The 16,893-nt window shown below is 43.0% G+C and overlaps 1 protein-coding gene across 1 annotated transcript; it reads left to right on the top strand.

The window, feature by feature from the left end:
- The first annotated feature begins 953 nt into the window (after positions 1–953).
- Positions 954–16,884, top strand: LOC119875914 (zinc finger protein 883-like). The gene is given in 3 exon segments (XM_038525517.1): positions 954–1,271; positions 1,274–2,150; positions 16,463–16,884. Coding segments are annotated over 3 exon segments (1,617 nt in total).
- Positions 16,885–16,893: the final 9 nt, after the last annotated feature.

Genomic DNA, 16,893 nt, shown 5'->3' with positions numbered 1-16,893 from the left:
TAGAATGTAGGTATCTTTTGTGATTATTGAGGGCTGTCTACTTTAGGCCCAATTCTTTTGTGGATTCCTCCTTTAATCTTGACCATTCCCTGCTTATTTATATTCCTCTCCTCCCTCTTTGGGGATCAGTTCTCCTGGGTCACCTCTTCAATATCTTTGCTTGTTTTTTATACTTTATCACTGATATCCCATTTTCTGATCCATCCCCTTTTTTACATCCTGCATAAAATTACAATCCATGGGTTAGAAACAAACTCAAAAGCATCTTCCATACTTGGTGGTCTCCTTTATCCCATCCTCCTCTTCAAATGCATCTTGAGTAATTCAGGTATTTGGGGTTTCTTTCAGACTGGAAGAATACATTTGAAAAGAGTCAGCTTCCAAAGAGGATTTTGCTGTGAAAGAACCATTCCACCACATAAAAATGAAACACTGCATATGGGAGGAAGGCCCCTGGTTGGTATCATTAGGAGAAAGGCAGGATTGGAGGGATCAGCTAAGGGAGCACCAGGAGGACTCTTTGAGTCAAATGGTACTTACCTCAGATACACTGTTTGCTCAAGGGGAACATTGTGAGCATGACCCTGGAGGAAGTTACCTGAGTTTAAGCCTTCTATCTCCAACATTACCCACAAGAACACATTTCCATATGCTTGACTCACAGGTTAGAAGGTTGAAATGGAATTCAGTTTTCATTAATCATGAGAAAGGCTGGGCTGATTGGAACCCCTGTGAAAATCACCAAATTGTTAGAGCCTTCTGTCAGAGCATTTACCTGAATGAATTTGGAAATGTTGAAATGAGAAATAAAAAGTCTTATGAATATACTGTCAGTACTGACTCTTTCAACTATGGTATCTCCCTTCGATTTCATAATAGAATTTTTTTCAGCAGAGAATAGTGCAAAGTGTACAGGCTATGGAAATGTCATTAATCATAGTATGTCTCATAGCATGAATCAACCCATGCCAATTCATTTTAGAGAAAGTCAGCATGAGTGTGATGAATGTGTTATACATACTGAAATAAGTGATCCTAAAGAAGCACCATTTAGATACAAGGAGGAACATAATGCCTTTCATGCAGCCTCATCTTTTACTGACTGTGACATCATTCAGACTAAAAAGAAATCACATGCATACAGTCAGTGTGAAAAATCTTTCAGCTGTTGCTCTAAGCTTGTTGTACACCAGAGAACACACACTGGAGAAAAACCCTATGAATGCACTCAGTGTGGGAAGTCTTTCAGCCAGAGCTATGACCATGTCACATACATCACAGAACCCACACTGGAGAGAAGCCCTGTGAATGTAACCATTGTGGGAAATCCTTCACCCAGAGTTCCAAATTTATTAGACACCAACAGACTCACACTGGAGAAAAACCATATAAATGTCACAAATGTGGAAGATCTTTCAGGTGGAATTCTAACCTTATTGTACATCAAAGAATTCATACTGGAGAGAAACCTTATGAGTGTGCTCATTGTGCAAAGTCCTTCAGGCAGATCTCTGGCTTTGTTGCACATAAAAGGACTCACACTGCAGAGAAACCCTCTGCGTGTAACCAGTGTGGAAAATCCTTCATTCGAAGCACTCAACTTATTAGGCATCTGTGAATTCACACTGGAGAGAAGCCATATAAATGCAATCAATGTGATAAAGCTTTCACTAGAGGCTCTAACCTTATTGAGCATCAGAGAACTCATACTGGAGAAAAACCTTTTGAATGTAATCCGTGTGGGAAAGCCTTTACTGGAAGCTCTCACCTTCTGTCACATCAGAGAATTCATTCTGGAGAGAAACCATATGAATGTAATGACTATGGGAAATCCTTTTGGCAGCAGTCACAGCTTGTTGTGCATCAGCGAACCTATACTGGAGAGAAACCTTATGAATGCAGTCATTGTGGAAAAGCTTTCAACCAGAGGTCTCCCCTCATTGTGCATCAAAGAACACACATTGAAGACAAGCTCTATCAGTGTAACATGTGCATTAAAGCCTTCAGTCAGAGGTCACACCTTATTGAACATCAGAGAACACATACTGGAGTTAAGCCCTATGAATGTATTGACTGTGGGAAAGCCTTTAATGATCAGCCAACCCTTACAAAACATGAGAGAATACACACTGGCAAGAAACCCTATGAATGTAATCATTGTGAAAAGGCCTTTAGTCAGCGATGTCAATTTACTAGGCACCAGAGAATTCATACTGGAGAAAAAAAAAACCCCTATGAATGTAATGAATGAAGGTTTTCAGTTATTATACATTCCTTATTCAACATGAAAAAACTCAAGGTAGCGAAGCTGAATAATCAAGATGGAGAAGCTCGCTGCCAAACTTTATTATAGACATCAGGTGACAAAAGTATGACTCTCAGAGTGTGGTCTAATGACCACATCAGGTATGCTTGGAGTGTTCATTGAAACTGCACATTACCAAGCTTAACTTGATCTCCTAAATCAGAATCTCTGGCAATAAAACTCAGGAGCCTACAGTTCCCAGATGCAGCACAAATAATTTGTATGTACATTAAAATGTGTTTACTGCTGCATTTAAATGAGAAACTGTGAACATACCACAATTTAAAACTTTATCAGAGCTTTTAGCAGGAGTTAAGAAATTGAATATGTAGCTATATCCATCAAATAATCCTTTTAGTGTAAACAACCATCCAAATTTAATCAGACATTGTCTCTATAACACATTCCTAGAAATAATGGGCTGGAAGATTTTCTCTTTTTAATTTTACTTTATTGGACTGGAAGATGTTCTTTTTTTTTTTTTTTTTTTTTTTTACATTTTTTTTATTTATTTATGATAGTCACACACAGAGAGAGAGAGGCAGAGACATAGGCAAAGGGAGAAGCAGGCTCCATGCACCGGGAGCCCGATGTGGGATTCGATCCCGGGTCCCCAGGATCGCGCCCTGGGCCAAAGGCAGGCGCTAAACCACTGCGCCACCCGGGGATCCCTGGAAGATGTTCTTGATACAACACCCCAAACATTCAATCTAAGAAGAAATATTTGCATGGCAAAGTTAGTGTTGAGTGATGAATTACGAAGCCAGTCAATGTAAGCAGTTAATACAAATTGGAGGAGGACTGAAGATGGGAAGTGTTCTGAAATGGTTTCTGTTGGAATTAAAAATAGACTCTGAATATGTCAAGGACTCCATTGTGCTCTAATTTAACTTTGTTGCTCAGGTTAACTATAATCAGAGCTGGGTGTATGGCAATATGGAAAATATTTATCAGGTGAAGTGAAAAGAGGACCCAAAGTAGTATATACACAAAATCTTACAACCACATAAAAAAACATATACACAGATGGTTGATTAAGAAGGTCAACTCAGCAGCATGTTGAAAAAAAGGCTGATGTGTGATGAAAGTGGGAGAAGCCATAACTGCCAATTTGGTCAAGGTAAAAGGAGATGTGAAAGCACCATCTGGAGACGCAGAGTGGAAAGGCTGAAGCCAGTTTCACGTGAAGAGAGGGCTGCAGCAGAAGAGGTCACAGCCCCCTGGCAGAACTGTATACCAAAATGTGGATGAGAAAATGGGGCTAATTGAAGATCTAGCTATGAAACTCCACATTTGCTCTCCCTTCTCCCCCCTTTTTTCCCTTGTCTTACAGTGAGTATCTGGCTGTGGGTAAACAAAAAATAAAGTAGGGAGGAAGTTATGTACTAAAAATAATCTGGGGAGCCAGAGAATTTGGTTCATTATATTCCAGAACAAAGGCTGCTTTATTTGGGCATTACAAGGACCTTCATCCTAACAGCTGGTTCTTGTACTTTTCACCCTCTAGCAAAACATGGCGTTAAACCAGTCTCACCCTTGGGATGCCTGGGTGGCTCAGCGGTTGAGCACCTGCCTTTGGCTCATGGTGTGATCCCGGTCTGGGGATCAAGTCCCACATTGGGCTCCCTGTGGGGAGCATGCTCCTCCCTCTGCCTGTGTGTCTGCTTCTCTCTGTGTCTCTCAAGAATAAATAAATAAAATCTTAAAAAAACAAACCAATCTCACCCACCTACTTGAACTTCCCCTCTTCTTTGATAGCCTCTTCAATATGGATGGGAGCCAAGGCATGAAAGATGAAGAAAGGCTTCAACATGAAAGAAAAAATATGTAAGGCCAAAAAGAAATCAGCCTCAAAAGAAAAGATATTCAGGGAACCAAATATTTAAAAGTTTTATTCTAACTAACAGTGAGTCAAAAAATAACTGCAAATGAAAAAGAAATCCAAGATTCTCTCTTTTTTTAAGATTGATAGATTTTTTGAGAGAGTGAGAGGGGGAGGGGCAGAGGGAAAGGAACAGAATCTCAAGCAGAGCCTGATGTCAGGCTTAATCTTATAATCCTCAGGACCTGTTCAGAACCTGAACAAAATCAAGAGTCAGACACTTAACCAAGTGAGTCACCCAGGCACCCCAAGATCCATGAATATGACCCTGATGCTAATACTTCTTCTTACAAGAGGCAGAGAACTCATGAAATTGGAATAAAAGAGAGGGCTATATAATCAGATTGTTTTGATTTGCCCTTCACCAAACAGTGTTTGCATAGATATGATATAAACAGGAGGTATTGAGTTTTGTTTTTGTTTTTTGCTTTTTTTAAGGAAGAAAGCCATGTGACATGAGGATTTCATAATGGCAAGAGTAGAGCATCATTGTTCCCAGCATTGTTACTAACAGTAATGGTATAGTCTGTAGCTGTTGTAAAGTAGAAGGGGAAAGAGACATAGTGGGGAGAAGGAGTATCCCTATATCCTCAACTTAGGAAGTAGCCTCTTAAATATAATATGATAGATTGTTTAGGATACCAAAATTAGAGCACAAAATGGTAATATGACAGAAATTGGAAGCAAATAGAGGAGCAACATTGTGAATCAAATCTACATTCCTTTTAAGAGCAGGAAGTCAGTAAATTTACAGGCCATAAAAGATTAGAATTACAGAGATGGCCTCAGAAAGAACTGGAATAGGAACAGTTAAAAGTCGTTGGTGGGATGTGTGACTATTAGATAGGGTGGGGCAGGAGACGACTGGTTTTCATTTTATACCTTCCATAGTAACTCTTTCCTTGGTGGTACACTACTTATTTGGGTAACAAATTCTTTCCAACATGTACCTATAGATGAGCAAGACAACAGTACATGGGGATATCTGCAATTGATTTGTGGGATTATATACAATTTTCTTTCTTTTGATTCAGGGTTGCTGTAATAGTAGATTGACAATTTAAAAAGCAAGAGCAGGGATGCCTGGGTGGCTCAGCGGTTGGGATGCCTGGGTGGCTCAGTGGTTTAGTCCCTGCCTTTGGCCCAGGGCGTAATCCTGGGGTCCTGGGATCAAGTCCCACATGGGGCTCCCTGAGTGGAGCCTGCTTCTCTCTGCCTGTGTCTCTGCCTCATGTGTGTGTGTGTGTGTGTGTGTGTGTGTCTCATAAATAAATAAAATCTTTATAAAAAAAAATAAAATAAAAATAAAAAGCAAGAGAAAAAAAAAAGCAAGAGCAGGGGTTCCTGGGTGGCTCAGTTGGTTGAGCTTCTGCCTTCAACTGAGGTCATGATCCCAGGGTGCTGGGATCGAGCCCTGCAAGCAGGAGCCTGCTTTCCCCTCTTCTTCCACCATTCCCCCCTCTTGTGCTCTCTTGTGCTCTCTCAAATAAATAAATAAAAATCTGTTTAAAATAAATGAATATGGGATGCCTGGGTGGCTCATTGGTTTGAGCATCTGCCTTCAGCTCAGGTCATGATCCTGGAATCTGGGATCGAGTCCCGCATTTGGCTCCCTGCATGGTGCCAGCTTCTCCCTCTGCCTGTGCCTCTGTGTCTTTCATGAATGAATAAATAAAATCTTTAAAAAAATAAAATAAAATGAATGAATAAAAATAAACAGCAAGAGTTTTTTTAAAAATATGTCAGACTTTTCTATTTGGCCAATTAGACTTTATCCGGGGGCAGGAAGGCTCCTTGGCTTCTTAGAAGTCCCTGGTATTAAAGGAGGGTGGTTTAGTCTTTAAGATGTGATTTTCCAGAAACCTAATACCAGGAAGTCAGAAGGCTCCCAAGAGTGGGGACTTAGAGAGGTACCGGTATCCTGGGACAAGATGGGGCAGGATAGTCGTGCGAATTTGCATAAACAATTACTGAATGTACTTCCCTCAAGGTCACTCTGGCAGTTACCTGGTATCCATTATAAAACCCTTTAAGTAATATAGCTCTCATGATTCATATGAAACCCTGAGGTCGAGATGGAAAATGTCTGGGCTGGGACAGCCTGCACAGAACAGATGGGGACTTTGCTTTGGATGGTTGATCCTGCTGCCTAGACCAATGTTATTGTATAGCTCTCAAAAGATGCCAGAACCTGAGAGAAAAATCTGCCCGACAGATCCAGCGAAGTGCATGTTGTTTGACAATTCCTGACCAAACACTTGAGAGGTGTCTGCATACAGCAAGTCATGAAATTAGCAATGAAGGCACTACTAGAGACTCCAGGACGGAAGATGTGTGTGATGCCAGTGTCCTCAAGTCCCTCTTTCCATAGTGGGGACTCCACGAAGGGGCTTAGTGGTTATGTGCACCTGGAGACTAACCCCTGTGGGAATTGGAAGAAGGAGATGACTGGACAGGGAATGGAAGGATGCAGCTGCTGCTGTGTAAGCAACCAGTGCATCAGACCCTGCTCTGATAGGTGTTCTACCCCCTCATAAGTGAGAAACCTGAGGCTTCTAGGACCCAAGAAATGGGCTTATTTGAAATAGGAATGTGAAACCCCCACCTGAATGGTTCCCATATCCAGAGGCCAGTGGTTCCCGATTGAAACATGCATAAGACCCACCTGAGAGGAGCTTTTTGGATTGGAGTTTCCTAGGCCCGTCTTCAGAGAGTCCACTTTGGTCAGGTTGAGGTGGTTCCTAGATATTTTCATAGTTCAAGTAGACTTTCTTTTTTTTTTTCTTAACGTTTTGGGGCTTGTTTTGTTTTCTCTTTTAAAGATTTTAAAGTATTCTCTACACCCAATGGGCTCGAACTCACAACCTTGAGATCTAGAGTCACATGTTCCACCAACTGAGCCAGCTAGGTGCCTTGGTGTGTTAAACATTCTTAGTAATATTCTGGTTGAGGTTACTAGCTGGAACTTTTGTTTACTCTGCAAGCATGTTGCATCATGGTATTACATGAAGACAGCATGAGCAGAATGGTGTTGACCTAAGATGACTCTCAGATCCACTAACTGTACGTTTATCCTTCTGGGGGCTGTGGAAGCTTCTAGTTTTCTTTCAGCAACATCACCTTAGCTCTTGAGGATATGATACTAAGACTGTGTGAATTTTGTCAATTGGCTATCAAACAATGTGCTCTGTGTATGTAATGTTACCCAAGTATTATTTATACTATTCATATTCATTATTGTAAGAAATGTAACTGATGGCAGAGTTTTGGGGTATTTAGGTTCTTGTTCCACTTTCAGGTTGTATATTCTGTTTTCATTATCTGTCCTTCTGACCCAGTAATCCTGCTTTCCTTCCACATAAGTATCAGAGCTATGTCCTTCTCAGTGCCCCAGCTCACTGGGCTCCTTTCTGGTCTTCTTCAAGTTCTCAGTGTGGAAATCACAGGGAACTTAAACTGCCATGGAGATCATCATCATTTCAGCACTTGCATTTCTCACCTGCTCCCCCACAGGACTGAGAGGGTGCTTGCAGATCTCACAGAGAGCAACTCAGCCACAATGTACAAGTGAGTGTTGCTGAAGGGGGTGAATACGGAGTCAAGACAAGGAGGCTCTGGTAACCAGCAACATCCATTATGGTTATGGTGAGCTGGACAACATCCCCTTCCCCACCCACTCAACTGCCAACCCCAGTGGACAGAGAGTGCAAATATTAAATCAACTGTAAATAGACCTGAGTCACTGAAACTCAGGGCTTGTTTATTACTTCAACAGAACCTAGTCCATCCTGACTGATACCATCTTATATAAAAATAGGTAGTTTAAAAAAATAATTCTAATCCAACTACCCCACCTCTCACATGCACAAAAAATGCCAGCTCATGAGGGTAGGGTTTTTGTTTTCTTCTCTGATAAACGGTTCCTGGTATATAATGGCCATTCTTTGTTCAATGAAGAATTATTTTATTTATTTTATTTTATATTTTATTTTATTTTTAGTTGAGCACTGGAGGGATGATGGAGGAAAAAGAGAGGAGCAGATCTGGGGAGGAATTGGAAAAGATTAAAAATTCACTAGTCAGGGCAGCCCCAGTGGCCCAGCGGTTTAGTGCCGCCTTCGGCCTAGGGCGTGATCCTGGAGTCCCACGATCGAGTCCCACGTCAGGCTCCCTGCAAGGAGCCTGCTTCTCCCTCTGCCTGTGTCTCTGCCTCTCTCTCTCTCTCTCTGTCATGAATAAATAAATAAAATCTTTAAAAAAATTCACTAGTCATATTCAGTGAATTTTCCTTAATGAATGTGCTATGTGGCCTGGGGGGGCACTTATGCCCACCTCTCTGTTCCTCAGTCCCCTTCTCTTAGATGAAGGATGTTCTCCAGGTCCCATTTCCACTGCACAAGCTGGTACCAATCTCCTGACTTCCAGAGAAGATGTTGACACATGAAATGTTAATCTTGCTCTCTCAGGGGATAGAGATCAAGCCATCATCCTGTGAGGGGGGGTTTCAGGAACACAGAGTGAGTCAATCATCAAGTCTAGGCTGGAACTAGGATCTCTGGAGGGGAAAATGAAGGATCCCTTAAAGCATAGAGCCATGCCCAACTGTGTTCTCAGACATGTGATAGGGCATGGAACATGTTGAAAGAAGACTTCTAGTTGGAGAAAATGTAATAGCTTGATTGTGGCTTTTGTGTCTCCTGCACATGTAGAAGCCCTTCCCACATTGCTGCACTCAGAGAGTAGGAAGGGATCACCCTTTGCCCACTGCACATTGGGACGACACATCTAACCATCCTAGGTAGAAAACAGCTTGTTCATCAGTCTAAATTTGAAGATTCTCCATCTAGCTGGTTCACAGCAGGACCCTTTCCCTTGGAGGTACAGAGATTCCAGCCACTCTGTATCCTGACCTTGGAAATGCTCTGCTCCAATGGATTGTCTTCCCTAGAAGTTTTCCTGGTGTTTGGCCACAGCTGTGCTAAGTTCTTTAAGAAGATGCTCAAAGAAACCCAGCATCTTTCTCCCATGAAATTTAAGGACAAGGGAGTTGTTCCTTGCTGCCAGGCAGAGGGCCCAGAGGGCTCTAGAGGGCTCAAAAAAGTCCAGAGCAGAGAGGACACCCAATAAACACTGGATGAACTAACATAGAGTGATAATATGCTCAGCAAGGTAAGCAAATACTCTGAAATTAACTGGCAAAAGTAAAGCTAAGACAATTAAAAATGGTTAAAAGTAAGGATTCAAACATGATCTAGCAGTAGATACATAGACCTAACCTAGGGAATTGAAAATTAAAAGGCCAGGTACTGTTCTATGCCCACTGGCTTTGCAAGGATTATTTTAAAACTCTAAAGCCCATTATTTTATTATTATTTTAAAACTCTAAAGATCAAGAGATACACTGATGAAGTGCCCAGGGGTACAGTTTCTGGAAAAAAACTGGGACATGAAAAGCTTTATAGGATTTCAGACTACTTAATTTGATAACCTCCTCTGTTCTGCAGGAGGATATTTTACGTTAGTAAAAGTTAAAATCTACAAAGATTTTTAAATGACCATGAACCTTTAAAATAGTCCAACTGAAAAAAATGGTAGAAATACCAGGAAAATGGGTAAATCTACAGTCATTTGGGAAAGTTTAAAATATTTCTCTCAGGGAAAAAAATGGCTGTTTAAGTAGATAAGTGATTCACCATGAAATGATGATTAACAAGTTTGACATAACAGTCACAATAGTTATATTCACACACTCATGAAACACACACATATACACACGTATTTGTGACTAAGTAGGTTTTCAAACAGTTTAATACATTACTCCTACCAAGAACTTGGTAAGACCTGTCTGTGTCCTGAGGAGTGTATTCACATCAGAAAACTTTCCTCAGTGGCTGCCCTGATCATTAGCTTCTCTCTCTGTCCTCCTTTCTCCATCTAAAGTCCTCCCTATTCCTCCATGAGGTCTTCACAAGGGCTGTCTTTTTTTTTTTTTTTTTAGATTTTATTTATTTATATGAGAGAGAACACAAGCAAGTAGGGGAAGGGAGAAGAGGCAGAGGGAGAAGCAGACTCCTAACAGAGCAGGGAGCTCAATGTGGGGCTCAATCTCAGGACCTTGGGATCATGATCTGAGCCAAGGGCTGATGCTTGACTGAGCCACCAAGGTGCCCCTGGGCTATTATCTTTTCCATCAAGATTCCCATTTCTTTATATTTGTCCTGTCATGAGCCATTTCTTCGGTGGTTCTCTATAGATACCCTTCTCCATCCTGGTTTGTTTACTGAGGTTCTTAACTTGAAAGTCATTTTTTCAGCCCCAGAAAGTTTCTATGCTCCAATTTCTATGCACTTTAAATGGATGAAGTGAGGGATGCCTGGAGGGCTCAGTGGTTGGGCATCTGCCTTCGGCTCAGGGCGTGATCTTGGGGTTCTGGGATCAGGTCCTACATCGGGCTCCCTGCAGGGAGCCTGTTTCTCTGCCTGCCTGTGTCTCTGCCTCTTTCTCTATGTCTCTCATGAATAAATAAAGATTTATTTTTAAGATTTTATGTATTTATTCATGAGAGACACAGGGAGAGAGAGAGAGGCAGAGACACAGGCAGAGGGAGAAGCCGACTTCACACAGGGAGCCCGACAGGGGACTCGATCCTGAGTCTTCAGGATCATGCCCTGGGCTGAAGGCTAAACCGCTGAGCCACCTGGGCTGTCCAAACATAGTGGTTTAAAACTATGAATTATTTAATTTCTCACTGTTCCATAGGTTGATTTGGAACAGCTGGGTGGTTCTTCTAACAGCCTCTCATGCAGTTTCAGGTAGATACACTGGGAACTGGAGTCATTTGAAAGCTCAGAAGGAAGGCGATACACTCACAAACTGGCAGTTGATGCTAGCTGCCAGCTGTGAGCTCAGCTGGGACTCTTGACTGGAGCATTCACATCAGACCCCTTCACGTGGTTTAGGATCCTCTTAGTGTAGTGGCTGGGTTCTAAGATGGCAAGTCCCAAGAATGAGCATTCCAGGAGACCTAGGCAGAATCTGCAAAAGCTTCTGATGATCTGGCCTCAGAACTCACACATCATCACTTCTGCTACATTTTATTGTATGGTCAGTCAGGGTCAGCCCAGAGTCAGAGGGAGAGTAGGTAAATTCCACCTCCTGGTGGGCAGAGAAACAGATTTTGGGGCCATCTTTTTTTTTAAGATTTTAATTTTAATTTTTATTCATTCATGAGAGACAGAGGGGGCAGGCAGAGACACAGGCAGAGGGAGAAGCAGGCTCCATGCAGGGAGCCCGATGCGGGACTCGATCCTGGCACTCCAGGATCATGCCCTGAGCCAAAGGCAGACGCTCAACCACTGAGCCACCCAGGCATCCCTGGGGCCGTCTTTATATGGAGCTGGATTACTCAGTGACCCAAGCAGGACTAATAGAGAGAAAGGAATCTTTCTCAAAGAATCTTAATCTTATATCAGATTATGATACAAACAAATGAAGTAGGCTGAGGTGACATGAAGGAGTAAGCTTAGAGTTCAGGAACAGTAGGTGTTCTTTTGGACAGGTTGTATGAGATGCCCAAGGGACATCAAGGTGGAGCTATCCAGGTTAAAGTGTTAGTCAAGTAAGGACAAAACATAGGATGTGCCTATATTTGTTTAAGTTTCACAAGAGAGATATAAAAATGTGTTCTTTGAGCATCTAGAGTCTTGCACTTTCTGTGATCTCTGCCTGGGACAATTTCCACCTAAATATCCCCATGGCCCCTGCCCCGATCTCCTTCATGCCTCCTCCCACTTGTAGATTTTCCCTCCTCAGAGAGTAGATTTTCAAGCACATAGAGGAATGGTATGAGAATGCTCTAAAGGGGTTGTAAAAAGAAAGATGTGGATAGGAGTACAATGAGCTCTCAAGACTGGATGAAGATATGCAAGAAGTCTATTGAAAATATATGTTTAGGGCAGCCCCAGTGGCGCAGCGGTTTAGCGCCGCCTGCAGCCCAGGGTGTGATCCTGGAGACCCCGGGATCGAGTCCCACATCGGGCTCCCTGCATGGAGCCTGCTTCTCCCTCTGCCTGTGTCTCTGTCTCTCTCTCTAGCTGTGTCTCTATGAATAAATAAATAAAATCTTTAAAAATAAAAAAATAAAAAAATAAAAAAAAAAAAAAAAGAAAATATATGTTTAAAGAGAAACCATCTCAGATGTCCTTCGGACCTGATCATCCATGAAATCATCCATCAGATCATCCATCCTAACTACTAAATCCCATCACTACATTCTGTAATGGTGCAACAAAATTACAAATTAGTAATTGAGATAAAGAGTTCAATCTGGATATTTTAAACATCACCCATAAGTTATTTGGTCAAAGAGGAAAATAACAAAATAAGTAAATAAAAATAAATTGATTTTGTTTAGTTAAAAAATTAATATACTTCATAACAAAATTATAAGAATGCATATAAAATTATTATTAAAGCTTGTTTTTTTTAAAAAAAAAACTTGCTTTAAAATTAAAAAAAAAAGCCAGTACCATAGACAAATGTATCTCAAGATCACTCCACAGTCTTTTTTGGGGGGGGGAGGGGGGGAGGGGCAAAGGGAGAGGGAAAGAGAATTTTTTTAAAAGGTTTTTTAAATTTATTTGAGAAAGATCAAGGGAAAGAGAACAAGCATGAGCAGGAAGAAGGGGCATAGGGAGAGGGAGACGCAGGCTTCCCACTGAGCAAGGAACCTGATTCAATGTGATGTGAGGCTGGATCTCAGGACCCTGGGATCGTGATCCAAGCTGAAGGCAGACACTTAACTGATGGAGCCACCCAGGCAGGTGCCCCAAAACCCCTTCATAGTCTTTTTTTTTTTAAGATTTATTTATTTATTTATGATAGACACAGAGAGGAGAGAGAGAGGCAGACACACAGGCAGAGGGAGAAGCAGGTTCCATGCAGGGAGCCCGAAGCGGGACTCGATTCCCAGGACTCCAGGATCGTGCCCTGGGCCAAAGACAGGCGCCAAACCGCTGAGCCACCCAGGGTTCCCCAACCCCTTCATAGTCTTAAAAATAATTGAGGACTCCAGTTTTTGTGTTATGAGGGTTCTATCTATCGATATTTGCCATATTAAGAATGAAAACAGAAAAAAATATTTAATTTTTAAAAATAAATCCACTTAAAAATAAAAATAAAGCCATTATATGTTAACAATATGTTATAGGCTGAATTGTGTCCCCTGGAAATTCATGTGTTTAAGTCCTAACTCCATAGCTCAGGATGTGACCTTATTTTGAGATAGGATCTCCACAGAGGTAATTAAGTTAAACTGAGGTCACTATGGTAAACCCTGCTCCAATATGATGGATGTCTTTATAAAAAGAAGAAAATTGGAGACAGACATGAACACAGGGAGCAGTCACATAAAGATGAAGGCAGAGATCCACAGGCCAAGGGAGGCCAAGGATTTCCAGGAACCACCAGAAGCTGAGAAAAGTGAGAGAGCAGTATCTCTCTCAGGTCCTCTGAAGGACCAAACCACATCAAAACCTTGATCTTGGACTGCCAGACTCCATAATTGAGACAATAAATTTCTGTTAAGTCACCCGGTTTGTGGTACTTCGTTATGGCAGACCTAACAAATGAATACACCACTTTTTTTTAACCCTACTTTATGTAAAATAACTACATTTCCAAAACAAATAAATATGAGTGAAAAGACTAGCGTTGGGCAGCCTAGGTGGCTCAGCGGTTTAGTGCCGCCTTCAGCCAGGGGCGTCATCCTGGAGACCTGAGACTGAGTCCCACTGGAGTCTGACGTCGGGCGCCCTGCATGGAGCCGGCTTCTCCCTCTGCCTGTGTCTCTGCCCCTTTCTCTCTCTCTCTCTCTCTCTGTGTCTCTCATGAATAAATAAATAAAATCTTTAAAAAAAAGAGTAGCGTTGCATTATAGTTTTATAAATCTCCTTAATGTCTGGCTTGATGAAAAGCACGTGATTTCCAAAGCTGCTTGTGTCCTTGAGAACTGCAGAGCTCTCAGCACTGGAGAACTCAGTCCAAACCTCTGCATTGAGAGAGAACCAAACACTAGCAAAGCTTCTGGCAGCATAATGCTGTGTCCCTAGAAGGACACCAGCCTCCTATTAAAATGTCTGCTTAATGCCTCCCTGAGGAATACTGCCAGGAGAAATTGCTGTTTGTTCTAACCAACACCCAAGGATAGACTCCTGACCTCCCTTCCCTCCTTTTTTTCCTAAAAACTGTAGGATTTTTTATTCAGTTAAGAGGTAGACAGATGAACATGGAAGGCTGTCCCGTTTAACTTGTCCAAAGTTCATATTCCACTCCATTCATCCATCCCACCCTGTCAGAACTCTTAAAGAAATAACCCAGACTGCCAGAAGGCTTTTTCTTCCTACTTCTTTTTAGCAATAATAGTCAATGAACTGCTTGCAAAGAAGTTACTACTAACTTAAATTTTCACTGTGTCCAAGGAACCTCCTGACCTCCCTTTCTTACAGCATTTACTAAAAAGACTTTAGAATTGTGAATTCTTTCTCTGTCTCTTTGAGACGTCTGTGTATATCCTACAACTCAGAAGGATCTTTCTCAAGGACCTGAAAGCCATTCCTTTGAAATACTATTGACAGGAAGGAGAGGGCTCCTGTCTCCAGTCTCTGAGGGAAGATAGAATCCTAACTTCGATAATTACCAGCTGGTGGCACGGCTGGCTTAATCATATAGACACTGACCAACACTTAGTAATTTTCCACGGGTCCTGCTCTGTCCCCCTTCTGATTCTTTCATTCTTCTTTAAAAGGTCCAGTCACCTCTCCACAAACGCAAATGAAGTTCAGTGCTTTCCCCTACTGTCAGCAGTTATTGAATAAAATTTGTTTTCACCATGTTAACTAATATCCGTTGTGTTTATCTTTAACATTTTCATTCTGTTGCAATATTACTCATCTGGAAGCCTCCGGAAAACTCTGTCTACTTTCGTGAGAGGAGGGGGTGGGGGCGTGAAGTCACCGACTGGTAGGAAGGGTCTCAGGAACTCCAGGTATCCCTGGCCACACTTTGAGAACTATTGCAATAGACAAACCCCTATAATATAATCAGGAGAAAACAAAATACAAGTAATAGAAAATTAAAAATTAAAACAATAGGGAAACATCATGCATTGAAGATCCAGCACCATTAGAACCAAGAGGAAAGTTAAACCCAGTTACTCATTCCATATAAATACTCGGGGCTGTTCCTACAAAAATAATAGACCCAACCCTCCCTCCCCTTTTCCCACCCTCTGGGGGTCTGCTGCCAAGGGGAAGGCAATAGTTCCTCCTGGGACCTTCTCTGCCCACCGAGAAAGGAATACTGCCTGGAAATTGTTTTGGTACCCATTAGCGGCCAAATTCAGTGCGGGTTTCTTGATTCCCAATGCAGCCACTGCCACCTGCTCAAGTGAATGAAGATGCTTGACCAATGCGCGTCCTGGGACCTCTGCGCTGGTCACGCTGGGCGGTGGGCGGGGTGTCCAGGGGAAATGTCCCTGCAGAGAGCGGACTGGTTGCTGTCCTTGGGGTGGGGGGAGGGCTAGGAGAGGCAGAGAAGAGAGGACAGTGATGGGCGAGTGTGGACTTTGCCAGCTGCTCTATCCCAGCCAATGACTACTTATTGATAGATGTATCATGTTTCTCATTTATTTTCTGTCCCTCTTCACTACACCATCAGCCCCTTGGGGGCAGCTATCTCTTCTCTGTGCTCGGTTTCTAGCACAAATAAATAGTGAAATATTTGCTACGGTTCGATTGTTTCTATTTCTTAAAAAAGACTTATCTATTTATATGAGAGTCACAGACTGAGACAGAGAGACAGAGACACAGGCAGGGGGAGAAGCAGGCTCCTCGCAGGGAACCCGATGCGGGACTCGATCCCGGATCCCGGGATCACGACCTGAGCCGAAGGCAGGCGCCCAACCGCTGAGCCACCCAGGCGTCCCTCTCTCTTCTTTATTAATAAAAATTTTAATGGACCCTAAAAGACCCACAGAAATGACACATCGCAAAGGGAACATCCCAAATCCAGAAAGAGAACACAATCAGCATTAGAAGCCGCGCCTGCCCCCTTCCGGTCACTAAGCCCCCATATCCATGATATTAACAAAACGTTTACACGCAAAATTACACGTGTAATTTTGACGCCTAGAAATAGGTTTTAAGTACAAAGGCTGTATATACTCCGAAGAGTAAAGCATGGCCAGCTAGGACGCCCAGGCCCGGGTTTCCAAGCAGGGCACCCCTCCAGCGAGGGCAAGCTGGCATCTCAACGCGGGGCCGCGGGAGCCACCGCCGCGGAACGCGGGCGCCTGCGGGCCATCCCGGCGCCGCGGCCGCGCGCAGACGCGAACCCCCAGCTGCTGGGGGAGGACGATCCCTCACAGCCTCATCCCTTCGCAGCTCGTCGGCGCTCCCCTTCGTCCCGGGCATGGAGACACCCAGTTGCCCAGTACCTGGGAGAGCACCGCCCGCAGCTGCCCACCCAGCACCGCCTAGCCGGGTCTGCTGCAGGAGCGCCCCCAGTGGCCGGAGGCCAGACGGCTGGACGGTCCCATTGGCCCGAAACCAGAAGGCTCTCATTGGTGGAAGGCTCGACAGATAAAAGCTTCCATTGGTCAGGCCCTGCAGCGCGCCGCACGGTCTTCTGGGAGTTGTAGTCGCAGCGT

This window comes from Canis lupus, chromosome 1, assembly GCF_011100685.1.
Source record: "Canis lupus familiaris isolate Mischka breed German Shepherd chromosome 1, alternate assembly UU_Cfam_GSD_1.0, whole genome shotgun sequence".
In the NCBI taxonomy this organism is placed as follows: Eukaryota; Metazoa; Chordata; class Mammalia; order Carnivora; family Canidae; genus Canis; species Canis lupus.
This window is presented reverse-complemented; position numbering and strand designations above follow the sequence as displayed.